Raw genomic sequence first — 27,006 nt, 5'->3', positions numbered from 1 at the left:
AATTCCAGGACGCTTAGGGTCCCCTTCTCCGCAACCTCGCAACCCCCTGAACAGGTACAAGCCACCTGTGCGGTCCACTACATCGATACATCGATTCTCATAGCGCAGGTTAACTCTCCCGAGTTGCGTCGGGGGAGGGGTCAGGGTTAAAAGCAACTGATAATTGCTCCCAAGACTCCCAAGAATCTGATCCTAATCCTCCACGTCATTTCAGGGACGTCGCTGCTCCCCTTCCAGCCCTAACCTCGCTTGGAGTAAAGGTCGCGGACACACCACGACTCCAGCTACCTACGCCATTTTGGCCGCTACGTGTGACGCAGCACGTAGCAGAGAGCGCAGCTGATTGGCTGGGAGATGGCAGCCGGAGGCCAGGCGCGCGAACCGGAGCGGAGGGGACGGAGGAGAAGCCAAGGAAACTACAATCCCAGTCCCCCTTGCGCGTGCGGCAGCCGACCAAGAGTTTGGGTTCGGACCACAACTCCCAACGCCCCTCGCGATGTCTCTCGTTTCCTTTCAAAACGCGGAGGAAAAGAGGAACGGGGAGAAAGGAGACCTTCTGTGGGCTTTTCTCCCAAAGGCGGGAAAGGCGAACTACATTTCCCGACTGGCAGCGCGCAGCTGCGCCTGCGCCCTGATACCTGTCGCCATCTTGCCCCTTCTGAGGCACCGCAAACAAACCCAATTCCTGGTGTCCCCTAGTCTTGGCGGAGGAGCCTTTTAGATGAGCCCCGAAAGGCCGGGCAGGTGGGTGACTCTCAGACAGGGTGCCGGGAAGAGCTGGCAGATTAGCCAGGCTGGAGGAGCCCTGGGCTGAGCAGGCAGAGCCCGGCTTGGGGCGCCCAGCCCCATCCTCCGTTGTCTCCTAACGGGATCGTTGGGTTCCCGAGGTGGGCTGAGGGGGACTCTGGCAGGCCTCGTGCTGGGGGATCTGGGGTTTCAGCCCAGGGAGCCTCCTGGTGAGGCTCGGTCATCTGCCTGGCTGTCCACGCGCCTCCTCTCTCTCCGTTGTCCTCTCCGCAGAGGAGGGAGCGAAGCGCTGAGGTTGGCGGGGGCCCCTGACAGCGCTGCTGGCGCCGAAGGGCTTGGGTCGCGGGCTCGGTGGCGGGGTCGGCGCCGCCGGGCCGCGGTGCGGAGGGTGGGCTGGCCTCGCTGGTGGCGCTGCGAGAGCGCCTGTGTGGGGAGGGGGCGGGGCGGGCTTGTCTCCTTGACACTTGAGTCAGGGAAGGATTGTACGAGATCCCGGTTCCGGGATCCGGCTCCGGCCACCGCTGCCCAGGGTTCCAGCGCGACGCGGCCCCGCGGTGGGGACCGCCGGCGGGGGGACGCGCCGGGATGCCGTGACGTGGTGCTCGATCCCGGCGGTGGGTCGCCGGCCGCCTCCAAGATCCCGTCGGGAGGCGGGGACTGGCTTGCGGAGGGAGCGGATTCTTTTAGCTCTGCCCCTTCTCCCTCCTCCCCACCCCTTTTCTTTATGTCACCCTGGCGGCCGGGGCGCGCACTCCGTTTCTCCCTGCTCTGGGCAGGTTCTGAGCCGAGCGGACGATGGGAAGTAGGGGGAGGGGGCTCCCCTCCAGGCGGGGAGCGGGGAGTCAGCAGTCTGGGCGCCTGGAACGGGGTGTAACTGTTCTTCGGGTTCCGCGCCTGACTCCTCGACCGGACTGGGAGCTCGCTCGTTCCTTCTTGCATTCATTCATTCGTTCATTCATTCATTCGTTTATTCATTAATTCACTCATTCATTCAGTTTACTCTTCTCAGCCATTTATCTATTTAACACATATTTACAGCGGACCCACTGTGTGCGAAGCAGGTATTGCACAAGTGCCCAGCTCCGTTGTCTTTTTATCTTCCAGATTAGGGAATTCCCATTGCCAAGTAAGTTCCTGGCGTCTACACTTTTGGTAAATGGCCAAAGACTACAGGGTGTGCATTCCTCTGTCATTGTTAGGATTGAGGAGAAAGTTCTTAAGTTCCGTTAACCCATGTATGGTGCTAGGAGTTTTGACATATTTTATCTCATGTAACTCTGGAAAAGCCGACAGAAATCAAGTAACTTGTCCAAGGTTACACAAAGGTAGTAGTGCCTGTTAATTAAACAATGTACCAGCCACGGTGGTAACTTCACATACACAGTTCTCTAATCCTCATCACAAACTGGGTGATGATACCCTCTGCTTTAAAAATGTGTAAAAGGTATGCTCAGAAGGGCCAATTTTCCCAGGATCACACAGTAAAGTTGAAACATGGAACTAGAGTTTAGAGGTGTCTGCCTCTGTAGTCTGTGCTTTTTCCAGTTATAGGCTGGAATAGTATGCTCCCAGATGATTGTGTAGTAGTTCATTTGTCAGAAGTAGGAAAGTGGTGGTGAAATAGGGCGGTGAGATATTCTTATTGTTGGTTTTACTTCTTAGCCTGTGGATCTCCAGGTGAGTGGCCTTTTGAATGTACTTGACGACTTGATTTTTTGTTTTGGTAGAGAAGACAAGCTCTTTGGGGCTCCCAAAAAGAAGCAGCAATGCCTGTTGTGTGGCCAACCCTTTTGGATCTCAGCAGGGATGAATGCAAAAGGATTCTTCGAAAATTGGGTATGTTTTTCTTTTTCTGTGTTTTTTGCCTCCGTGATACTTTTCTCTTTTTGTTTGGATCATGGCTGTTTGCAGGGATGACATATTTCTTGCTACATTAGAAATTCCTTAAAGGTATTGTTCTTGTCTTACTCATTGCTATTTCCCCAGTGCCTACCATAGTGCTTTGTACATAGTATGTGCATGAAGCATAATAATCATAGCAACTAAGAATTCTTGAGGAATACTGGGTTATTCTGAGTTCTTTACATTCTAATTTAATCCTCAAACTAAAAGAGTAGGTATTTTTCTTTATTTGTCCCCATTTTACAGATGATATAACTGAAGCTTAGAACTCAAGATAATGTTGATAGTAAGTCCTGGAGTCAGTATTTCAACCGGGGAATATGATTCCTGTCTCACTTTAACATAGTTTTAACCTTCATGAATGTATATGTGAATTACATATTGTTTCTGAATTGTAAGTTAATGTAAGCTATGCTCTCTTTTCCAAATTATATTTCACAGTACTATCAGTAATAAAATACCCTTTGTGGTTGTAATGAATTATATAGCAATCCTATATAATAAAAGGGTAATATGCAAACTGACCCTAATGGTGGAATGACTGGGAACAACTAGTTGCTATGACACGCACCGAACCACCAGGGAGCAGACGCTTAATGCAGGAGCTGCCCCCTGGTGGTCAGTGCACTTCCACAGGGGGAGCTCCGCTCCGCCGGAAGCCCACTCGTGGCTGGCCAGCGTGGTGGTGGTGGTGGTGGTGGTGGCGGCAGTGGTGGCGGTGGCGGGAGCCGCTCCCACCTCCACGGCAGTGCTAAGGATGTCCACTTGCCGGCTTAGGCCCGCTCCTAAGCCGTTGGTTGGACATTCCCCGAGGGTTCTCGGGCTGCCTGACTGCCAGCTTAGGCCCGATCCCCCGTGGAGTGGGCTTACGCTGGCAGATAGACATCCCCCGAAGGGTCCCAGACTGCGAGAGGGCGCAGACTGGGCTGAGGGACACCCCCTCCCCCAATTCACAAATTTTCATGCACCAGGCCTCTCGTTTATTATATTTTCCTTTAGCACAGCCTTTCTCAACTAGCATTTAGGGACTTAAGCCCTAATACTAAAGTATCTGTTGTATGTAATGAACTAACTTCTTATGCATTTAAAATGGTATTAGTTATGGGGAAATTGATAAAAAGTAATTCAAATAATTTTCTGTATTCTGTGGTTCAAATGATTCTTGGTTGAGAAATGCTGCTTTAGACTGCAAGGTAGAAGAAGGACCTTGTGGTCTCATTTATCACTGTAGTCTCAGGCTAGCACATAGTAGGTGCTCAATAAATGAAAAATTATTTGAAAAGAACATTAAATGTTTTGGCAGTAGATATGAATTATTTAGATATCTACTAGAGGCCTGGTGCATGAAATTTGTGCACAGGGTGGGGGTGGTCCCTCAGTCCGGCCTATACCCTCTCTAATCCGGGACCCCTCGGGGGATGTCCAACTGCCAGTTTAGGCCCAATCCTAAACCAGCAGTCGGATATCCCTCTCATAATCCGGGACCGCTGGCTCCTAACCACTCACCTGCCTGTGGGACTGATCCCCCTAACTGCTCTCCCCTGCCGGCCTGATCCCTAACTGCTCTCCCCTGCCAGCCTGATCACCTCTAACTGCCTCTGCCTCGCCACCATGGCTTTGTCCGGAAGGATGTCCGGAGGGTCATCCGGAAGATGTCCAGTCTAATTAGCATATTACCCTTTTATTAGTATAGATGATTTTGAAGGGGAAAGTGTGGACCTTGAATTCCAACAGGCTTGGGGGCTTGGTTCTGTTACTAATGATCCACATGATCAAGGACAAGTTATTTATTCTCCCTAAATCTGCTAGCACTTTTGTAAAGGAAGGATAACAATATCTGCTACATAAGTTTGTTATGTGGATTAACTGTATATAAAAAGGACCTGTTACAGGGCTTAACATCTGAGCATACAGTATTTTAAAGCAACTTTTAGACATTTTTTTAAAATATATTTTATTGATTTTTTACAGAGAGGAAGGGAGAGGGATAGGGGGTTAGAAACATCGATGAGAGAGAAACATCGATCAGCTGCCTCCTGCACACCCCCCACTGGGGATGTGCCCACAACCAAGGTACAGGCCCTTGACTGGGATCGAACCTGGGACCCTTCAGTCTGCAGGCTGACACTCTATCCACTGAGCCAAACCGGTTAGGGCTAGACATTTGTTTTTGGCAGATGAATCTATGATTTTTTTTTTAATATATTTTTATTGATTTCACAGCAAAAGTGAGAGGGAGAGAGAGATAGAAACATCAGTGATGAGAGAGAATCATTGTTTCTGCTGCCTCCTGCACACCCACCACTGGGGATCGAACCCGCAACCCAGGCATGTTTCCCTTACCGGAATCAAACCTGGGACCCTTCAGTCCGCAGGCCTATGCTCTACCCACTGAGCCAAACCAGCTAGGGCAGAATCTTTTCTTTAAAATAAATGTTTGTTAGGAATTCCTGTGTGTAAATCTGGTCATAGCTGCTCTTCCTCTGCCTTTTAATAACTTTGGCTGTTTTTATTTCCCGTCAGACCACTATGAAGATTTCTTTATTTTAAAAACTTAGCATTATATTTTAGTACAACTAGGCAGTTGGTTTGTTTTTGTCTTTGTCAGTCATTCCTGTATCTTTTTTTTCCCTTTAACCTTATATCCAAACTTTTAGTACTAATTTAAGGATGGTTTTCTACACACTTACAAGCAGTTGCTATAATTTCTAGCTACCAGCTATAAAATAGGGTTTGTATTTGTTTCATAGCTGAAATAATTAAGAGGAACAGTTCACAACTACAGTAGATTGATTAAGATTTTTGGGCTTTTGTGGCCTTGAATCAAGACTTTATGTTTAAGTATAAAAATGGTAACCTTTAAGTATAAATTTATGCTTAATTTTAGTCAGTGCTATGTGGGTAATGCTACTGGAGAGCTGCTCTATACAAAAAAACAGCCTTCCTACAGGGTAATGTCATCTTCAGTGAGCCTTGATAGTGATTTGCAGAGACTTCTTTCCCACCCATTGGTTGCTTATAATAATGCAACCTTTCCTTCAAACACTAGCTCCCAGTTCAAAGTTTAGAGAATTAATTCTTAATATTTAAGAATTAGTTGAAAATATTTTAAGAATTTGCTTTGTCCTTTTAAAAATAGTTATAAATTTTAGTTAGGTAAGATGCTAAACATTTAGATTTTACTTAAATATAAAGAAACTAGAGGCCCAGTGCACAAATTCGTGCACCAGTGGGGTCTGGCCTGGCCTGCGGCATCTGCCAAAACCGGTTCTCTGACATCCCCCATGGGGTCCCAGATTGCGAGAGGGCGCAGGCCAGGCTGAGGGACCCCAGCGGTGCACGATGGGGGCAGGGGAGGGACGCAGGAGGTTGACCAGCCAGGGAGGGACCGTAGGAGGGCTCCAGGGCATATCCAGCCCATCTCCCTCAGTCCTGATTGGCCGGACCCCAGCAGCAAGCTAACCTGGTCGGAGCCTCTGCCCCCTGGCGGTCAGTGCACATCATAGCAACTGGTCGATCGGTTGACTGTCTGCCCCCTGGTGGTCAGTGCATGTCATAGCGGCTGGTCAACTGTCTGCCTCCTGGTAGTCAGAGCATGTCATAGCGAGCAGTTAAGCGGCCTTAACATATCATTAGCATATTACGTTTTGATTGGTTGAATGGATGACCGGACACTTAGCATATTAGGTTTTTATTATATAGGATTGGGATACATAATTTTTTAAAAATATATATATATTTTATTGATTTTTTACAGAGAGGAAGGGAGAGGGATAGAGAGTTAGAAACATCGATGAGAGAGAAACATCGATCAGCTGCCTCCTGCACACCCCCTACTGGGGATGTGCCCACAACCAAGGTACATGCCCTTGACCGGAATTGAACCTGGGACCTTTCAGTCCGCAGGCCGACGCTTTATCCACTGAGCCAAACCGGTTACGGCAGATAATTTTTCTATGGTGTACTGAACATACTATTGATAGTTAAATGCTTCCTTTCTTTTATCCTGCCTCTCCCTTGCCATCCTATATAATCCTATATAATAAAAGCCTAATATGCTAAGTGTCCAGTTGTCTAGTCAGCCATTCAACCAGTCAAAGCATATATGCTAATGATATGCTAAGTCCACTCAACCGCTTGCTATAACGTGCACTGACCACCAGGGGGTAGACGTTCCAACCAGTAAGTTAACTTGCTGCTGGGGTCCAACAGATCGGGACTGAGCGAGACAGGCTGGACAAGCCCTGGAGCCCTCCTGCAGTCCCTACCCGGCTGGCCAATATCCCGCGTCCCTCCCTGGCCCCGATCATGCACTGCCGGGAGCTGGTCCATCATTGCTGTTTCAAGGGTCCTGGCATATATGGCATACTGTTCTTAATATGTTTGCTCACCTTCTTGGCACTATGTGTTTTAACCAAGGTCTCCTCTCTGAGAAAGGTTGTTTCCCCAGGTAGGGATTTTCCCTTGAAGTTAGGGAGGGAATAAAACCTCTTAACTAAGTGCCAGGCGGGTAATTAATCACTTTAACTACGAACAATCGTGCTTAAGCTACATAATCTTTACTCCCTGGAATGAAGATAAGAAACGCCCTAACCTTTGTAATAGAGATTGATAGGATTGAATCAACTGGTATAAATACAGATGCAACAAGACAGCAAGAGCCAGAACTTAGTACACAGAACTTAGAATACGGAACCAAGAGAGACAGAACCTAGGCACAGAACCTACACAGAACGTTCTCTAGAGACAGAAGAACTTCGCTGGAGAGAACATGGCAAAAGATCCTGGACTGAACCTGACTACAGAAATTGGCAAGAGAACCTGACTAGAACCTGATGACTGAACCTGGCTGGAGAACCTAGCGAGGGAACATGGCTACAGAACCTGGCTGGAGAACCTAGCAAGAGAACATGGACACAGAACCTGGCTGGAGATCCTAAGCAGAACTTCGCTGGAGATCCAGACCAGAACTTGGCTGGAGATCCTGGCTAGGCTGCTGATCAACTGAACGCTGTCTCCGTGTCCTTCCTTCTTCGCCGACTCCATCCACACCTTTGGGGACCCCTGGACCAGCTGGGGCAGGACCCCGGCAATGCACCAGTGGATGGTTTCATGGACGGTTTTGGCCCGATCCCACTCAATGCAGGAGCTGGCCCCTGATGGTCAGTGCTCTCCCACAGGGGGAGTGCTGCTCAGCCAGAAGCCGGGCTCATGGCTGGTGAGTGCAGCGGCGGTGGTGGGAGCCTCTCCTGCCTCCAGGGCAGCGCTAAGGATGTTCGACTACTGGCTTAGGCCCGCTCCCCCTGGGAAGCAGGCCTAAGCCATTAGTTGGATATCCCCCGAGGGCTCCTGGACTGAGAGAGGGCACAGGCCGGGCTGAGGGACCCCTCTCCCCCAAATGCATGAATATCGTGCACTGGGCCTCTACTATATGTATAAATGCAAATTCTTGGAATAGCAGAAAGAAAGATTTTGCAGGGGCTTTATGGACTATAGTATAATTTAATGATTGATTTGTTTAAAGGGAATGGGTTGAGGACTTTATAAAAATGGTATGGTAAATCCTTTGGGTTTTTTTGTGGTGTTTGCATGTGTTTATTATTTCATTATACTTATGTATCATTAGAGTTAACAATATAATAGAACGGCATCAAAATTAATGTCAGAAATTGATATTTGTCAGGATCTGAGGATACCCATCAAAATGGAAATCAATAAATGTGAAGGAGGTTGGGAAGCTATTAAAAGTTCTTTACAATGAGTGAATTTCTGGAGAAGGAGAGGAAGTGACTTTGATTTTGTAGCTATGATAACTCTTCTGAGTCCCAGTATTTTGTGAGGTTGCTACCTTACTTTTGTGCATGACTTTTTAGTTAGACTTGGAGTGAGACTTGATATGTCAAAAATCTTTGTCACATTTCTTTAGTTAATTTCACTTTTTTTTTTTGCAATAGTGCCTTGATCACTATAAATTCCAAAGCCCCAGAGTCAGCTTCTTTTTCTGTTTCCTCAAACCACTTTTCTCTGGCCTCTCTATTTCTTATGATATTGACATTCTCCTAAATATCTTGTAAACTGCAAAACCTTTCTTTCTGCTATTCCTTCCACATTCAGTTACTGAGTCCTATCAAATAAGAACTTTTTAGACTGGAATTAGAGGCTTTTCTTAGTCTGGCACCCAACTACTTTTCCATTTTTATCCTTCTCTATTCCCTTACATGCACCCCTTGTTGGATTTTAATCCCCTTGAGGATAGGGACTTTGTTTATGTAAATATTCTCCATGGTCCCGTGTAGTAGTAATGTTCAACTAGTAGTTTGGTTTGAATTAGTGACTATGCACGTACAGACATATTTTCACTTCCAGTGTAAAACACTCTGAGTAGTCACTGACTTAGTGGAAGTTTGATGTCTGTATAAAACATTATCTGCTGTCTTATTCTCTATTCCTTTTGCACATTTGCCTTCTTTTTCCCCTGCTTGCTTGGAGCACAGATACCTTTCTGATTGAAACCTATGCTTCCAGACTAGATGATGTGTTTCTCCTCTGTGCCTTTACCACTGTATTATAAACTGTATCATAATTGTCTGATGACTTGTTTCACTGTAGCTATATTCTAGAGTTAACTCCTTGAGGGCAGGATTTAGCATACTATCTGGTATATATACAGGAATCAATATTGATTTGTTGCATGAAATATTTCCTAAATGGGGCATAAACATTTAGAGTGCAGTGATTTCTTAGTTGGTTATCCTAGAGTTTTTCTGAACTTTACTTTGGGTCCTAATAATAGCTAAAATATATGTGTTCTGGAGCTGAGTATTTCCTTCACTATTCCAGAGCAGCAGAGCTTTCTTCTTCCAGAGAAACCTCGTGAAACATTGATCTATTATCCAGCACCGAGTGGACATGCAGGATGTTTACAGCTGGGATAATTCATTTGGTCCAGAGATTTCTATTTAATATAGTCAGCTCAGCTTTCCATATAAAGCTTTTTTTTTTTTTTACAATTAGAACAGTGAATAATATGAACTGAATGAGGCTATTAGTTTATTATTGATATAGGTGCTTAGCATGCAAATATCCTTTCTTTCATTGTTTGGCTAACTTTGAGTGTCTTTTGTGTCAGGCATTGGCTAGTGGCAAATACTGGTAGCAACTTGAATTTAGTAAGAAGATAACTGTAGCCTGGGCACTTATTTCCCATCATTTTGTTTTACCCAGCTACCTATCTCCTAGTATTAATGATTTAAAACAACAACTATTTTATTATTTCTCAAGATTCTGTGTATTTATGGTCTTGCCTGAGCTCTTTCATTTGGCTGTTTTCAGTTGGTAGTTTAGCTGGTTGACTGGGTTCAGCTGAGATGGCTGAGCCTCTCTCTCCATGTGGCCTTTCATTCTGGGCTTTTTCATGGCTTGGTGATTTCAGAGTTCCAAGAGAGCCAGGCCCTGTGTGCTTGTCTGCTTGCATCACGTATGCTGGTTTTATGGGCTAAAGCAAGTCACATGCCAAATCAGGGGGAGAGGCATGGTTCATTGGGAGCCATTGAGGACTTTTTGGTTTTACCAGTACTAGGGATTGACAGTTTTATTTCATAATGGTTGTTGCTGTGAAAAGGTAGTGAAATGAAACTTTATGGCATTAGGGTTTGGTATATTAAGTCCTGGTTGCTGTAAGAGTAATTCATGTTTCCTAATCTGCCTTAATCATTTTGATGATTGTTTTTATAGCTGGAGAAGCTCTTAGATCTGGAAGGTATCTTTAGAGCAGTGGTTCTCAACCTTCCTAATGCCGCGACCCTTTAATACAGTTCCTCATATTGTGGTGACCCCCAACCATAAAATTATTTTTTGTTGCTACTTCATAACTGTAATCTTGCTACTGTTATGAATCGTAATGTAAATATCTGATATGCAGGATGTATTTAGGGTACCCCTGTGAAAGGGCCGTTCGACCCCCAAAGGGGTTGTGACCCACAGGTTGAGAACCTCTGCTTTAGAGTCTTTCTTATTTATTTATTTGTTTGTTTATTTATTTATTTATTTCTGATTTCAGAGAGAAAGGGAGAGGGGGAGAGAGAAATACTAATGAGGAGAGAGAATCATTGATTGGCTGTCCCCTGCACACCCCACACTGGGGATTGAGCCTATAACTCGGGCATGTGCCCTGATAGGGAATTGAACCGAGACTTTTGGTTCATAGGTTGATGCTCAACCACTGAGCCACACTGGCCAGGCCCTTCAAAGTCTCTTTTAGATAAAGAAACTGGGGCTTAGAGATGAGAAAGGACTTGCCCAAGGTCGTACGACTTGTAGGTGTCAGTGTTGGAGCCAGAATCTGGTCACTTGACTCTTGTTCCAGTAATTTTTCATTGCACAGTATTCATAGTACTCTCAACTCTCAAGGAAGTATGTGGAATATAGTTTGGATTCTTAAGCAAGCCTAAGGAATTATTTCAAGGATTAGAGGTGAAGATACCTTTCAGTAATGCTAAAACCTTCTTTATCAGTCTTATATCATTTAGAGTCTGTTTCCAGTTGTTGGTAGCATCTGAGTTAAATGTCCTTTAGTGATAATGTGTGAGACAAAATATTTACCGTTAGAATTTTTACCTCCATATTTTAAATACATGACTTCTTGAGGCAGTAAAAAGAAAATGATATAAAATTTTAAAAGCTACATTTTAATCTATGTTATTAGATAACATTTTTGAGAGGAATTTTAAAAAGTATTTATATATTGATTTTTTATTTATTTTTTTTAGGTTTCTTCCCCTGAAGTTTCACTATATGTAGCCACAGTATTAAAATATTGAAGGCCTTTCTTGATAAAATAATTTTCTTCTTCTAGAATTGGAGGCATATGCTGGAGTTATCAGTGCACTTCGGGCACAGGGGGATCTCACCAAGGAAAAGAAAGATCTTCTTGGAGAACTCTCAAAAGTTCTTAGGTAAATTATCATATAAGTTTGTGAGACGTGACTCTAGAATTTTCGTGTTGAGGGGTTTCAGTACTTTTCACACTCAGATTGAAGACAGGTCTTCAAGTTGTTGGTGCTTAACGATCCCATCTCAGTTGTGTTCTTAGTTACAGAAAATTATGCAGTTTACCATTTATTCTGTAATATAATCAGAAGGGTTTAAGACAGGTTATTTTAGGCTTGGGCCAGCTGCGAAAGGAAAGTATTTTTGACATGGGTAAAGGAAAGAAGAGTTGGCAGCAACTGGATATGAAGATCTAGAGTGGCCCAGTTACTTTTTAAAAAAAAATATGTTTTTATTGATTTTAGAGAAAGAGGATGGGAGAGGGATAAAGAGATAAAAGCATTGATCAGCTGCCTCTTGCGTGGCCCCCAACCCGGGCATGTGCCCTGACTGGGAATTGAACCTGCGACCTCTTGGTCCATGAGTTGATGCTCAACCACTGGGGCATGCCCGCTGGGCTCCTACTTTATTGAGGAGAAGAAGGAGATACTAGGCAGTTGTCTTAATTTATAGAAGTGGTGATTATGTAGTCATAGTCTTAAGGATAGTTTATCCCTTCGGCTTCCCATTAGAGTGGCACTTGAATCCATTAAAAATTTCTTTTTTAAAAAAAAAAAAAAATTTCTTATTGATTTCAGAGAGGAAAGGAGAGGGAGAGAGAGAAATGATGAGAGAGAACCATCCATCTGTTGCCTCCTGCACACCCCCTACTGGGGATCGAGCCTGTAATCTGGGCATGTGCCCTTGGCCAAATTCGAACCTGGGACCCTTCAGTCCACAGGCTGATGCTCTATCCACTGAGCCAAACCAGCCAGGGCTAAAAAAGTCTTATAGAAGGGGTTCTTTGATATTTTGATTAAGCCATTCTAATATCTTGAGCTTTCTCAGAAAATGTTCTGTTTTAACTAAAGTTTCCTTTCTGCATTTAAAAACAATTTTTTAAAAAGTGGAAGTAGGGAAAAGGTTTTTCCTATATTTAATTAACATTAATACAGGGACATTATTAAGCCAAAACCTTAATCTTACTGTCTTCATATTTAATAATTTATGTTTTTTGTTTGTTTCTTGTGTATAATTCCTCATAAATTCTGCTTTCTAGCCCCTTAAATTTATTTTAGTCCATGGTGTAGATTTAGCTTACACAGTAAACACTACAATTTTAAGAGTGGTATTTATTTTATTACTTTTGAATGGAATGCTATAGCCTTTTTTCAGTTGTTTAGTATTAACTTTACATGTATTTAACCAGGTTCAATGTTAGCACATTTTTACCATAGTGGTAACAAGACATGCTGTAGAAGACACATAGCTGAAATGTGGAGTAACAAAGGAGTAATATCCTGGTGTTAAGTTTCATAGCAAGTTGCCACTAGAAACAGATTATCTTGTCACTTCCATTTCTTTATTATATTCATTGAACATAAATTACAGACTCGTGAGCTTTAGAAAGGACTTGAGAAGACTTTCTCCTGAGTGATTAGGGGTCATTCAGTGGCTGTTTGCATACTTAGATAATAGGAACCTATACTAATTTGTACATGGTCTGACATTACTGAGTTTTTTGAGGCAATGACTTCAGATCAAGTTGAATTTGTCTTCCTTTGGTTTCAGATTTTCAGCTAATTCTTTCTGCAGTTACACAGACCCAGTCTGAATCTTTTTCTTTGAATTTAATTAAATAAAGCATTTGAAGATAAATGTTAGATCCCATCTATATCTTTTCACAAATCAACTTTGCCCCACAACCCCAAGCAAAATGTTGGCTTAAACATTAATAAAAGTATAGAAAAGAGCTGCCTGCTTGACAGAGTTCTATAATGGCTATTTTTTTTCATAGCATCTCAACAGAACGCCACCGTGCTGAAGTTCGGAGAGCAGTAAACGATGAACGGTTAACAACAATTGCACATAAGTAAGCCATTAGTCATACCACCCCTGATTTTTTTATGACATAGTATAATATAGTTTTGAAACAGTCTTCCTATTGTGTAGCAGATTCCTGAGTCTTTTATTTTAAGACTGCTCTACTCAGAGATCCTGACCATAATGCTATTTACTGTTTATTCAATCGGTTATGTTTTTGCATTTGGTTAGGCAAGCTTTAAATACTCAGTTCAAATCCCGTTACAATGTAATCTCTATAAAACTAAAGACCCCCAGAATTTAGCAGATGATTCACTTGAAGCAAAGTTCAGTAACAAAGTAGTGTGCTCCCCAAATTTGACATTCCCTTAGAGGGTCTTTGTAATGGTATTTGATATATATATTGCTTTATAAATAGGCATTCTAAATTTTTAGATAACTGACTAATATGTCACATGTTTTGAGATTCACAAAAAGATTATAAAATATATGTTCTGCTTTTAAGAAATATGAATACAATATATTTTGTAAAAGCCAACAAAATACAATTATAAAGGATTCTTATCAAATTATTTTTAAATCATTATAACTGTTCAACTGATGGGGTAGAGGGTGGTGGAGGACTAAGGGCAAGGGTCAAACAGTAGAGTATGTATGGAGACAGTGCCTCCTAAAGAATAGAAAGGAACAGAAATTAATCCTTTAAATGTTAATGCAAGATGATAGGAACATAAAATGGAGTGCTATCTTTTTAACCTCATAGTTTAAAAGTTTAGCTATTTGAATTTTGAGAGCTTTCAGTGGTAGATATGTATGCACTCTAGAAAGCTGGCAGTTTTCCATTAGAGATATTAAATATTTAGTTGTCAGACCAACATGGTTGAAACATTAAAATATTAATGTGTTCCTTCTTTAATTTGCTGTAAATTTTTGAATTGGTATGCTCAAAAAGTAATAACTGAGCCTAGATTCTAATTTGAGAACTGGTAATGGGAAAGTAATGTGCTAGATAATAAAGTAGTTAACAATAGCTGGTATACAGAGGCACTTAGATACAATATTAGTACCTTAAAACCATTGGAACAGTATTGTGGGGCAATAGTTGTAAGTTGATGCATCAGTGTCATACTTAAGGATAACATTTATTTAGTCTCCTTTTCCTTTTTTCCCCTTTAAAGAATGAATTTATCCTTATATTTGGGTGAAAGACCAAGTTACAGGTATGCAAATAGGTTATTATTATTTCAGGCTTTTTCTTGTATTTATTTCAAAATTGAAGCTCTCAATTATTCAGGGGCGCATATTCCATTTACAAATTAACCTTGCCCCTTGCTTTTCCTTCTCTTCCCCTTCTCCCTCACCTAATACTGCCCACCCTTTAGCCATTTTGTTGCTTGGGAGTACTTTAGTCAGAGGGTGGGAAGGGAGAGGAGGTGAAATTTTTAATTAGTTATTTTATTACTTATTAGTTGTCCTGGAGAAGTTTGGTGGAATAATTTTCAAGTATTTACCAAAGTATTTTTAGATAATATGTGCATTTCTTTAATTTGCTTGACCTCTCCCTTTCCCTCCTCTATCTATTAGCATGGATAATTGAGAGTTGGCTTTTATCTGCCTGTGTTCCCCTCTCCCCTTCTGATTTCTTTAATACACGAATTTAATTTTTTGAAGAGTTTACTTCAGTGTATAATTTTAAGCTTCTTAGGTTTTTCCATATTTCTTTTAATATTTTATATTGTGGTTTTAGTTTGATCAGATGTCACATTTATTTGTTGAATCCAAAAGTCAGAGTGGCAGTGATGAAGAAGGCATAGATCCTTCATTTGCTCCATCTCCTCTGCCTTTGCTTAAGAGATAGCAACAGAACCTGGTTTCAAAGGATATTTGTAGGAGGGTGTCATACTCTGAGCCTGAAAAAAGCAACTCTAGCCAAGGAGGAATGCATCTGAATTTTGACTGCATTCCCCTTCTCTCCCTTCCCTCCCCCACTCAAAACATCAGCTTAGGCCCAAGGAATGTGGTTGAAAGGTGAAGAGAAAACTGAGAAGAGCACAAAGGAGGTAGAAACAAAAGGAGTGGGATGTCTGGGATCAAAGAAAAACCTTGCCTGTGGCTTGAAGCATAACACTTACTTATTATTTGGTACCAGGCCATTTATTAAGTTTGATTCTCTAATTCAGTTTTGAAACATATCAGAATATTATAGTATTAAAGCCTGGAATGTCAAGGGGCTTCAGAGTCTTTAATTTGTCCACTCTTGCCAGCATTGTCTCTAGAGTTCAAAGAAAGTGGTAATCTGGAATTATTGTTCTCTTAACCCCTTTTTCATCAGCCCAACATTATAGGAGACTGTGTGAGTTTCTATGTGAGGATGAGGATTTCTTGCTGGTGCCCTGCACACCAAAGGATATGAGGGCCAAGGTAGTTTTATTAGCATCATGTTAGATCTCTCAGAAAAGGGGCTGGAACAAGGTTTCCACCCTCCTTTGCCATCTTAATATAACTTAGGTGTGCCAGAGAAGCCCTGGAGTAAGATGTTTACAAAAATTTCTAAAATTTAGTTTAGATGATTTGAGCAACAAATGCATATTTATACCCTCATTGCTAAGCAGAGAGGAATTTTTTATCTAATTATAACGATGTTTAATTTTTCCTAACTTAAAAAAGGTTTGAGCATGTTTGCATGAGTAGAAATTTGGAAGATTTATAGATTAAAAGCTGCAGTGTGTCTTTTGCGCTGCAAATTTTGTCTTTTCAATAGCATATATTCATGTGTTTGAAATTATTAATCTTCCATAATTTCTGCCACCATTTAAACAATGCACCAGGTAAGTGTAGATAACACTTTATTTGTGTGGTAAACTCTCAGTAAGCACATTTATTAGTGATATTCTAACAAAATGGTAGCAAAATAGGAGTTAGCCAAGAAAATGCTGAATATCTTTTAGAATTTTGTCTTTTGACAATTAGCTATAGCTGTTTCCTGCCTCTCTTGTTTATACCACTCTGTTTCAGAACTAGCATCAATGTGGAGATAATGTGTTTGTTAATAGATCTGTGAGAGGGTCTTGGGAAATCCTCTTTCTCTTGTCTTGGGTAGGACTGTGTTAAATGATGAGGAAATTTGCATATTTCCCACAGTAACCCAATTGAATTCATTAACTCCTAGAAATTCCTTTCTGAACAGAATGTAAATCCTTCTCAAGTTGTAATTTATTTGTTCTATTTAGTGAAGGTTGGTAGTAATTAGATAGCAGTGCTTGATTAGTATAAATCAAAAGCAAAAGTTAGACATAAAACACATTTGAAAATCTTTATATACTCTACTTGTAATGTGGTGAATAATTTCAATAGCATGATATATGCTTGTTAAAGGAGGCATTTATTAGCTGTGTGACCTTAGGCAAGTTAGTTAAACTCTGTTTCCACATCTACAAAATGAAGATAGTATTACTAATTTCATAGGATTTTTTAAAGAATTACATTAACTCAATGTAATTACATGTAGAATGTTTAGTACTAAAGTACAGATATAGTAAGTGTTTAATTGATGTTAGCTATCATAATTACCATCATCATTATCATTATTCCACTATCCCCTAATAAGGGCTTTTCTGTACTCTGAATATGAAGAATCAGTGGACAGAGAGAGTCTTAAACTCTAGGTTGGGTTGTAGAATCTTTGGTTTTGCAAAAGGTACAGACATATTTCTGATTTAGTGAAGAGATTGATTGATTGACTCTAAGTGAATTTTAAACTTCAACCCTAATCATTAATCAGAAGTGACATAACTACCTTTTACAGAGCCAAGTAAAGAGAGGAGATGCAACCATCTTTTCATATTTCAACCTCTGTTTGGATTCCTGGGATAAAATTTGCTCAAGAGCTTAGCCAGTTTTGCGCAGTGTTTAGAGCATCGGCCCGCAGACTGAAGGGTCTCAGGTTCAATTCTGGTCTAGGGCACGTACCTTGGTTGCAGTCGGGGCACGTGCAGGAGGCAACCAGTCAATGTGTCTCTCTCACATGGATGTTTCTCTCTTGTCTTTCCCACTCCTTTACACTTTTTAAAAAAAATCAATGGAAAAAATATCCTCAGGTGAGGACTAACAAACGAAAAAATTTTTGCTCAAGAAGTTGAGTAGAGAAACAGAATAGTGTCTGCTTAAGGATTGAGTTCATTCAGCAGCCTCAAAATCCTTAACAGTGAAGAGTGGTATAAATAAATAAAATTAAAATAGTGGCAGATTTCTCCCAGTGTCCTCAGATCTAGTCTTTTAAAAAATAATATAAGGATGATAATGTAATACATTGCCAGTGAAATATGCAGTGATATATACAGCCTTCTTCTACCCCTCAAGTTTCCCTCGTTTACTGCCTCAGTTGTCCATCTTTGAAAGCCTTCGAACCTCTGGTCATGCAGGCAGTTAGATAATTTTGCAAAGGTTCACTGAATTCCATCCTTAATTATTGAGGAAAATCTGATTTTTAAAATATAGTTCTTTTTACCTTTCTAGTTTAATTATAAAATTAAGTTCTAAAAGGTAGTAGAAAACCGGATTTCATTCATACCACTGGATTTAAACTAATGAAAATAATAGCAATATTTATTTAGAAAGCATAGGAAAATATTTTATATTTTCAGTTATGTTCATTATAATATTCAGATTATAGAATAAGATATGTAAGAAACTAAGTATATGTGAAATTCCTTGAATTCTAATTATTCATAAGTTTGATCTTACTTGCTTAAAATGAAGCCTCTCCTATTCACCTAGGGTACTTTTTAAATGTAAAAAGTTATATTTATTTGAGCAAACATATTTGATTCACTTTCATTGATTGAGAACTCTTGTAGCAGCGTTTTCTTTTTTGTTCAGTATGTCTGGACCTAATAGCTCTTCAGAATGGTCCATTGAAGGTCGTCGATTGGTACCACTGATGCCCCGGCTGGTTCCTCAAACTGCCTTCACTGTAACAGCTAATGCTGTTGCCAATGCAGCTATCCAGCACAATGCATCTCTTCCAGTGCCTGCAGAAACAGGAAGCAAGGAAGGTGAGTAGAAAAATATTTGTGTATAGAGATGACTTTTCTTAAATTCTTCAAGAAAAGTTGTCTTATTATTTATCTGTTTATATGTCAGTGTTTAAAGGTTGCAAATCAGTGACCAATTTTTATTCTGAAACTAGAAACTGCTAAGTTTTTAGTCTCAGCCAGAATTAAGTCCCCCTTTTATGCAAAGTGTGAATTATATTAATCACAAAAATGCAAAAAGCCTTCTTGGAATGAATTTTTGAGATTTGTGTGTTTTGTTAGGAGTGAATAAAAGGTTTTAATGGTGACTTGGGAAATAAGTAAGATGATAGAAGTCACTTAGCTGCTGGGGAAAGATGCTGAACTTATACTTTAGAATATAAAGCTCTGTTTTTGTCTTCTGGAATCAGTGGTATATGCTGCTTCTCTATTCCACTCAATGTGCCAAATCCATTAGGGATTACCTGGCAGATGAAGAAAGCTTTCTTTTACTTAATCTAGTAGTTGACAAATACTTTAAAAATCTTTGAATTCTCCTGAGGTTGCCAAGAGTAATATTAAATTTGAGAGTGCACATTGGATTGACTTTTAGTAGCTTACTTTGGTGTTGCATGAAAATGACCCTGAAAATAATGCAGTTGTCAGCTGACTTGGGGGAATTGTCTTTTTGAAATAGTAGTGGGCTGTGGAGCAAAGTGAGATACCCTTTTTGTGCATGCCAGGTTAGGTTCTCTTTTTAAGTTGAAGAAAGCTATACAGGTATTCAGAGACAGTTACCAGTATGCAAACTTTACCTCCATTGAGTTTCTGATTTGTTTGTTGTAGTTAAGTGAATCTTTTCTTCCCACTTAACCGTTTCTATCCACAACTCTGGGAGAGTGGAAAGAATATAGGATTTCCAATAGTCAAATCTATGTTTGAATACTAGTTTTGCCATTTCCTAGCTGTGTGACCTCCAGCAAGTTTTTTAGCTTCTGTCAACCTTGGATTCCTCATCTTTGAAATGTAGGTGTGGTATTATAACAATTAGTAATAATAGAAGACAAAGATTTAGTGTAGTACATGGTACTCAGTAAATGGTGCCTATGAGCTATTTTTGTTTCTTGTTGTTATTTAAGATATTGAAATATGATGTTGTCATTACTTTAGTTATTGTTGCACTGCTTGGATGGCAAGTGACTAGTGAGTTGGTTTATAATAAAGGAACCTTGCCTTGGTTTCCCCCTAGTAGCCAAGTTGGAAATTGCTATTGTTAGGAAAAAATTATCCATCCATCATTGGTGCTGCTATTAATATTAAAAGAGAATGCAAGTACTGTTTAAATAACTCCTGCCATGAGTGAAAAATGATTTTAATTTTTCTTAGTTTTAGACTTGATTTCTTTGTAACTGCACTTTTCTTTATTGGCAGAGTCACTAGTAAACAGCTTTTAAATACTTGGGGGAAACCCAGTTAAGTGATGATTTTCAGGAAAGGTTATTAAACCTTTTAACTTGTAAACCTAATACCTAGCACTGGCCTCTAACTTCTGATCGCATGAAAACGTTAAAATTAGCCTGCGGTAAAAACTAATTTTTCTATGAGTGGACAGTTTTCGTGAAAGTTAACAGCAGACTTTTTTTATCGTTCCTTCAGTAGTGGTTTGCTATTCCTACACAAGTACCACGTCAACCCCAACCTCTACCCCTGTTCCAAGTGGCAGCATAGCAACGGTTAAGTCTCCAAGACCTGCCAGTCCTGCCTCCAATGTAGTTGTCTTGCCAAGTGGAAGTACTGTTTATGTCAAAAGTAAGTGATATTCTCAGTGTTGTTATTAGGATCTTCTTGGCTAAATGCTGCAGCACAGGCTCTGATTAGATTTGCCTTTTTGGGTTAAATCATTGATCCACTGGCTATTAGCAGTGGTTAGATTTTGGAGGTTCTAAAGAATTCTTTTTTTTACGTGTGATTAGCTACCTATTGCTTTTTAATTAGTTCTGGGGTTGAGAAATTACTTTTCTTTTGTTCTCTGTAGGGAATATGCCTTGACCAGTGATATCCTTCAAGTATTTACTTGTTTTGATTGTCATGGAATAGAAATGGGAGTAGAAATGAAGGAATGTGCTTATGTGAGTCATTCAGTGTTTACTCCTACAATTGTAATCTTTGTAGTGTTTTAAAAAATTATGGACATTATCTGTTAGATTCAGTGAAGCATTCTAGAAGGTCCATCTTTTATATTTCTAATTGACTATAATTTTTTGAAGTTTTTATTTGCAGTTTTTAAACCCTTGATTCTACCCTGTAAAGCAGTTTAATATCTAATTCATTTTTTTGTTTTTTTTCTCCATTGATTTTTAGAGTGGAGGGAGGGAGGGAAAGAAGGGAAGGAGAGAAAGAGAGAGCAAAAGAGAGAAACATCGATGGGTTGCCTCCTGCACATGCCCAGATCGGGGCCAGGGGATTGACCCTGCAATCGAGGTATGGGCCCTTGACTGGAATGGAACCTGGGACCCTTCAGTCTGTGGGCCTACTCTCTAACCACTGAGCCAAACCAGCTAGGTTGATCATTTTTTAAAAAATATCTATGTCTGTTTTTCTGCTTTTGATGTTAACTAGAGACCATTAATATTTGATTTTAATTTTTGTCAATGTAGTTATAAACTTGATTTCTTTGTAACTTTTAGAGGTGGAATTAGCTGTTTTAGACAGGAATGATTTTAGGTCATTGTCAGTGTTGTTTAAATTAGAGTCTAGCCCTAACCGGTTTGGCTCAGCGGATAGAGCGTCGGCCTGCAGACTGAAGGGTCCCAGGTTCTATTCCGGTCAAGGGCATGTACCTTGGTTGCAGGCACATACCCAGTGGGGGGTGTGCGGGAGGCAGCTGATCGATGTTTCTCTCTCATCGATGTTTCTAACTCTCTCTATCCCTCTCCCCTCCTCTCTGTAAAAAATCAATAAAATATATTTTAAAAAAAAATAAATTAGAGTCTAAAAATTAAACATGTAAGGAGTTATATTTTATTACAACTTATATTTTATATCATGCTGTATACTTTTAAAATATCTTCTCTGTAGAGATTTTGTATGTGTGTTGCAAGGTTTTATGTTTCTCACTTGATTTAAAAAACAAACAAACAGTTGAGGCTTTAGTACATAAAAACTGAGAATTTGGGACTATTAAATTTATGTCTGATTTCTGTGGATTTATCCAAGATGGTCTTTTAAAATAACTTTAGAGATCTACTTTTTAATTGTTTTTTAAAACCTTGAAAGTGAATTCCAAACATAAGGTATAGTTTGAAGTAACAGGAAGTATATTTTGGAAGTATATTGCTTAATTCTCAGAAGTTACACAGGCAACATTAGTTTGGGACAGAATAATTCATTCACTTAACTTTATATGTGCAAGGCACGATGCCAGGGAAACAATAAGACTTAGTCACATAAAGACTTAGTCATTTTCCTCTGGTACCCCTTAATTCTGGGAGATATGCAGAATGACAGTCACATTGTCATGGAGCAAGTGATAAGAAGAGACTATACAAGGTGCTTTATAAGCTCAGAGGAAACATGGATTCACTGAAGAGATGGCTCGCAGGATGATGATTGTAGAATGGTGAAGTGGTCATTGATGGGAGATAGTATTTCCCAAAGAACAACAGTATAGAGAGACTTCAGATGGATAGAATGTGGTAAGGCTTTGAGGAATGGTGAGCAGTTCAGCGTACCAGGATTATAGAGGTACACAGGGTTGAGTGGAACAGGGTATTGTGTTCTTGTAAAAATATGGGACTTTGATATAGTAATAATTTTGTGCCTTATCTTGTAGGAAGATAAAAACTGTTAAAGAATTTGAAGCAGGGCATTCCCATGAGATTTTATAATTGGAAGTAGGTTGGAGGGTGGAAAAGAAGTTGAGATTAAAAGTATGAAAACCTTTTAGGAGGGTGTTACTAAAATACAGGCAGGCAATAAGAGGGTCTTGCCATCACCATAGGATTAAAGAAGGAAAGAAGGCATTCAGAGACAACTTCTCTGAAGGAGGATTGACTGATTGGGTGTAACAAAGAGGTCAAGGATAATTTGATGATACAAAGATACTAAAATAAGGTATAAAATGCAATGCTAAATTGCTGTAAATATAAATATAGCAATATTGTCCTTGTCTTTCAGGTGTTAGCTGTTCAGATGAAGATGAAAAACCCAGAAAACGCAGGCGAACAAACTCTTCTAGTTCCTCCCCTGTTGTCCTAAAGGAAGTTCCAAAAGCTGTTGTTCCCGTCTCAAAGACGATCACTGTGCCTGTGAGTGGAAGTCCTAAGATGAGCAATATCATGCAGAGCATTGCCAACTCCTTACCACCTCACATGTCTCCTGTGAAAATAACCTTCACCAAACCATCAACACAGACGACGAACACAACAACACAGAAGGTATGTAGTGGTGGGAGTCTCTGCTTGCCAGTTGCTATTTCCGTTTCTTTCAGTACAGTTCAGATTTAACAAACGCACTGAGTACTTACTATGTGCTTGGCATTATGCTGGGAATATTCACATCTCTTTAATTCTGCACATACAGCTTTGGGATAGGTATTAGTTCACTTTTTCTAGATGAGGCTCAGAGATGCCAAATGACGTGCCTGATATGCCACAGTTAGCAGATCCCATGCTTCTAGACTTCTATTCTATTTTATTATTGTAATGCTATTTGGAAAAAAATTAAATATGAAAGATTATTTTTACCCGAGATAGGATGACTTTACTTTAGGCGCTCACTTTTTACTTTGCTAGAGTAACAGAGTTGTCAGAGTTAGGTGTTTCATATAAGAAGGAAGCATATGATTAAATGAATAATTACCTTTTTATTTTGTTTGCTGTCATCAATTTATTCCTAAACGCTTCTCTCCTTATGTTCGAATGAACAGTATTCTGTCAATTTCATCTGACTAGAATCCTCTAACTTCCCACACTAATCTGGATGTTGATGGCATCTTAGGCTTGTTGCATACCTGCATTTCTGGGATCTTCGTTCACTACATCCTGATATTCCTCTTTCATGGTTTATTTACTCATTTGCTAGAGTATATCCTGCAGTAACTTCTTGGTATATAAGTTGATGGAGAGTATATTTTTGAGACCTTGCATGGTGGACTGAAAATTTCTTTATTCTACCTTCCCACTTTCTTGATGGGGAATTATTCTAGAATGGCAGTCATTTTTCTTAAGAATTTTGAAGATATTGCTCCACTTGCCGTTGGCTTCCAGTATTACTTTTGAGAAGCCCACTGCTGTTCTAATTTCAGATCCTCTTCTTCTTTTTGAAAACTCAGTAACTTTCGGAGTTCTGAAATTTCAAGGTAATTTTTTTTGTGTGAGTTTTTTTTTGTTGTTGTTGTTGTTTTTTATCCATTGGGTTGCCTACTCAATGGCCTCTTTCATTTATTTCTTTGATTTTTTTCTGTTCTCCTTTTGGATCACCTATTATTCATGATGTTGAACTGCCTGGATTGATTCTTTCGTTGTTCTTATCCTTTCTCACTCACATTTTCCATTTGTTTGCTTTTTCTTTCTGCTTTAGTATAATGGTTAAAAGCCTGGATTTTGGAATTAGACTTTCTGAATTCAAATTTCAGTATTGTATTTGCCACTTAATATCTGTGACTGTGGGAAAACTAAACTCTAGACCTAAATTTTCTCATTTGTAGAATAGTGAAAATAATATATCCATTTTATAGGATTTTGGGGGTATGAATAAGTGAGATGATAAATGTAAAACTGTTAGAATAGAGTCTAGAACATAATTAATGTTTTATAAGTATTATTTTTCTTTATTCTTTAACTTTATCCTTCACTACTTTATGGAACTTTTTATTTTTGCTCTCATACTTTAAATTTCTAGTAATTCCTTTTTATTCTCTGAAAATTCCTTGTTAAAAAAATACAGCATCCTGCTCTTTCATATAATCACTATATTCTCTTATCTGATGATAGCTAAGGATAACTTTTGATGTTTTCTCTTTTACCTGTAAGTTCCTTTTATCTATTTGTTTTGATCTCTCTCTCATATCAGAGTTTTCTTACATGCTGGCTATCTGCTTATATGTGAAAGTGGGTATTATAAAGCTAACAGAAAATTCTGTGTATAGGGTGAGATATGTTGGCTGGTGACTGGCTTTGTAGGTTGACCTAGCTGGTTGACTATCGCTTTACTTCCATTAAGCTGTCACTCATTTGGGGCTTTTTCATGGACTGGTTAGTTTCCTCAGAGGAGAATTTTCCAGTTTCCTACCTAGAGCAGTAAATCTTTCTGTCCTTATTTTGCAAGTAAATGGAGAGAGAGGGCTGGATAACCCCATCATTAAGTATATAAACTTTACCTCTCTGTTTTCAACATAGCACCCACTCCACTCAGCCTGGTGTCATCAAATTCCCTTGGATTTAGTCTTTCTTTAGTATGGGGGAGGATAACTGGGGATCTAAATGCTATTTAAACAGACTTTCAGCTAATTTTTTCTCTCTAGTTCTACTTTTATCCCCACTTCAGAAGTATTTGGTACTCTCAGTTGCTGAGTCTTTCAGGGGTTCTCTGATGCAAGTTGTCTTGTTTTTTGTTCTTCTGTTTGTTATCTTATGTTTTCACTTTCTTAGGAATGCTTGATCAATTATTGTTTGTCTGTTTTTTTTCCAGTTTCCAAAAGTTTTATAGCTGTTGTCTCCTTTCCATTTTGACCTTCCAGGTTTATGTGGCTCTTTCCTTTAAAAAAAATCTGTTCATACTGTTAGAGGAATTTGGGAGAGAGTGGAGGTAAATTTTTGTGTTCAATGTGTGATCTTCCCACCTTTTAATCTTCAGATACATTATAACTTTCATTTAAAGAATCTCCTTGAGTTGTCTAGAAGGATACCATTACATAATATGGAAAAAAAAATCATTTTCTTAATAAAGTAGAAATGATAATGAGTTGATCTGTGGAATTATAATTCTATTTTCCATCTTAGAATGAGGCATTATGGTATAGTGTTATAATCAAACAAGAATATTTCTAGGTAAAGAGGCCTGGGATGGAACCCCAGTTCTTTCAAGTTTGATCTAAGATAAATTAGTCTTTTTAAATCTGTTTACCCATTTGTGAGTTGAGAATAATTCCAATCTTAAGAGATTATTGTGAGGATTAAATGAGATTGGGTATTTTAAAGTAAAACATCATGTGTGTACTCAAAAATGTTAGCTCCTTTCCAATGCAGTTATTTTATGGAAAGCAATGTTTTATTTATTTGCACCATTGTGAGTGAGCTGTTTCAAGTAACTGAACTCATCAATTAACTGAAGCTTACCCCTTAATATATAGAAATTGACTATTTTTGATGACTTCTTAAAAGTTACACTGAACATAAATTTTGCATTTGTAATTTGATGTCTCCAAGGTAGTCTTTCTGAATATCACTTTTTATATATTATTATAATATAATTATTGCTTTCTGGGCTAGCCCTATATTAGGTGGCATCACATACTATATTCTATAAGTTTTTAAGTCAACGTATTGTAACTTTTTTACTGACTTCTTTGCTGGATCTTATTTTGTCAGTAATTCTTCTCTCCCCTACCTTCTCTCCTACTGTCTAAATTTGGTATTTGAGAAATAGTGTAGCAAAGTTATAGCTAAAAAAGCACCCACCTCCTATCCATGCCTTTCTATTCCCTTACTGTTTTATTTTTATTTGTTATGCTTACAACTAGTTGACATCATATTACATATTTGTTTATTTCCTACTAGAGTAGAAATTGCTAAGGGTAGAGACTTTGTCTTACTCATCACTGTATTCTTCAGTGGTTAGAATAGTGTCTGGCATGTAGTAGGTGTAATATTTGTTGAATGAGTGAATGAATGAATGAATAGATTTGGTTCCAGTACTGGCCCTATCACTATTCTTGAACCTCAGTTTGCTATAAAACAAAGTTAATGACAGTACTTACTTCCTAGAGTTATCAGGATAATTAAATGAGATGATTCATGGAAAGTGCTTTACACAGTGCATATGTTGAATTTTCAGTAAATGTCACCTAACATTATTAACCGTTCAATCTTCTTTGGTAGACCTATATAAATATACTTGTAATAGATGGAGGTTTACTTGTAAGTAAGTTGGTGAACTTTTTTTTTTTTTAAATTTAGTGACTTTATTTTTTTCTTTCTGACTTATGAAAATAGATAGTTGAGGTTGTCACACTTGTGATGTTTATAAGAGGGTATATTTATCTCCAAAGTCATAAATGAGCCATACATGAAATTTTAGGCTCAGAACTTTAGATTTGTTCTATTGTGTTTAAAAAATAAACATTTAAAACAAATTATGTTAAAAATAAAATTCATTGATTTCTCAAATATTTATTATTTACTGTGTTCCAGATACAAAACTACTCTTACTTCATGTACACTCAGTACTATTAGTATTGTTATTTCTTGGACAAGCTGAGTATGGGTAGGACTAA

General features: G+C 39.3%; 1 protein-coding gene across 9 annotated transcripts in view; it reads left to right on the top strand.

Annotated features, from left to right (window-relative positions):
- Window positions 1–449: 449 nt before the first annotated feature.
- Window positions 450–27,006, top strand: part of EMSY (EMSY transcriptional repressor, BRCA2 interacting) — an 85,024-nt gene continuing 58,467 nt past the window's right edge. For 3 of the 9 annotated variants that reach the window (XM_036324912.1, XM_036324908.1, XM_036324914.1), the window contains exons 1-8: window positions 452–744; window positions 2,475–2,583; window positions 11,504–11,603; window positions 13,475–13,549; window positions 14,679–14,720; window positions 18,379–18,554; window positions 20,169–20,321; window positions 22,689–22,948. In XM_036324912.1, coding sequence (XP_036180805.1) covers window positions 2,514–2,583; window positions 11,504–11,603; window positions 13,475–13,549; window positions 14,679–14,720; window positions 18,379–18,554; window positions 20,169–20,321; window positions 22,689–22,948 — 876 coding nt within the window. In that variant the 5' untranslated portion in view covers window positions 452–744; window positions 2,475–2,513. Of the gene's footprint in view, window positions 745–2,474; window positions 2,584–11,503; window positions 11,604–13,474; window positions 13,550–14,678; window positions 14,721–18,378; window positions 18,555–20,168; window positions 20,322–22,688; window positions 22,949–27,006 lie in introns of all 9 variants that reach the window. The other 6 variants (XM_036324913.1, XM_036324911.1, XM_036324907.1 and 3 more) reach the window with 5 other exon arrangements.

The sequence above is a fragment of the Myotis myotis genome, unplaced genomic scaffold, assembly GCF_014108235.1.
Source record: "Myotis myotis isolate mMyoMyo1 unplaced genomic scaffold, mMyoMyo1.p scaffold_m19_p_10, whole genome shotgun sequence".
NCBI classification, from domain to species: domain Eukaryota; kingdom Metazoa; phylum Chordata; class Mammalia; order Chiroptera; family Vespertilionidae; genus Myotis; species Myotis myotis.
Note: the sequence above shows the minus strand (reverse complement) of the source record. Positions and strands in the feature narration are given on the sequence as shown.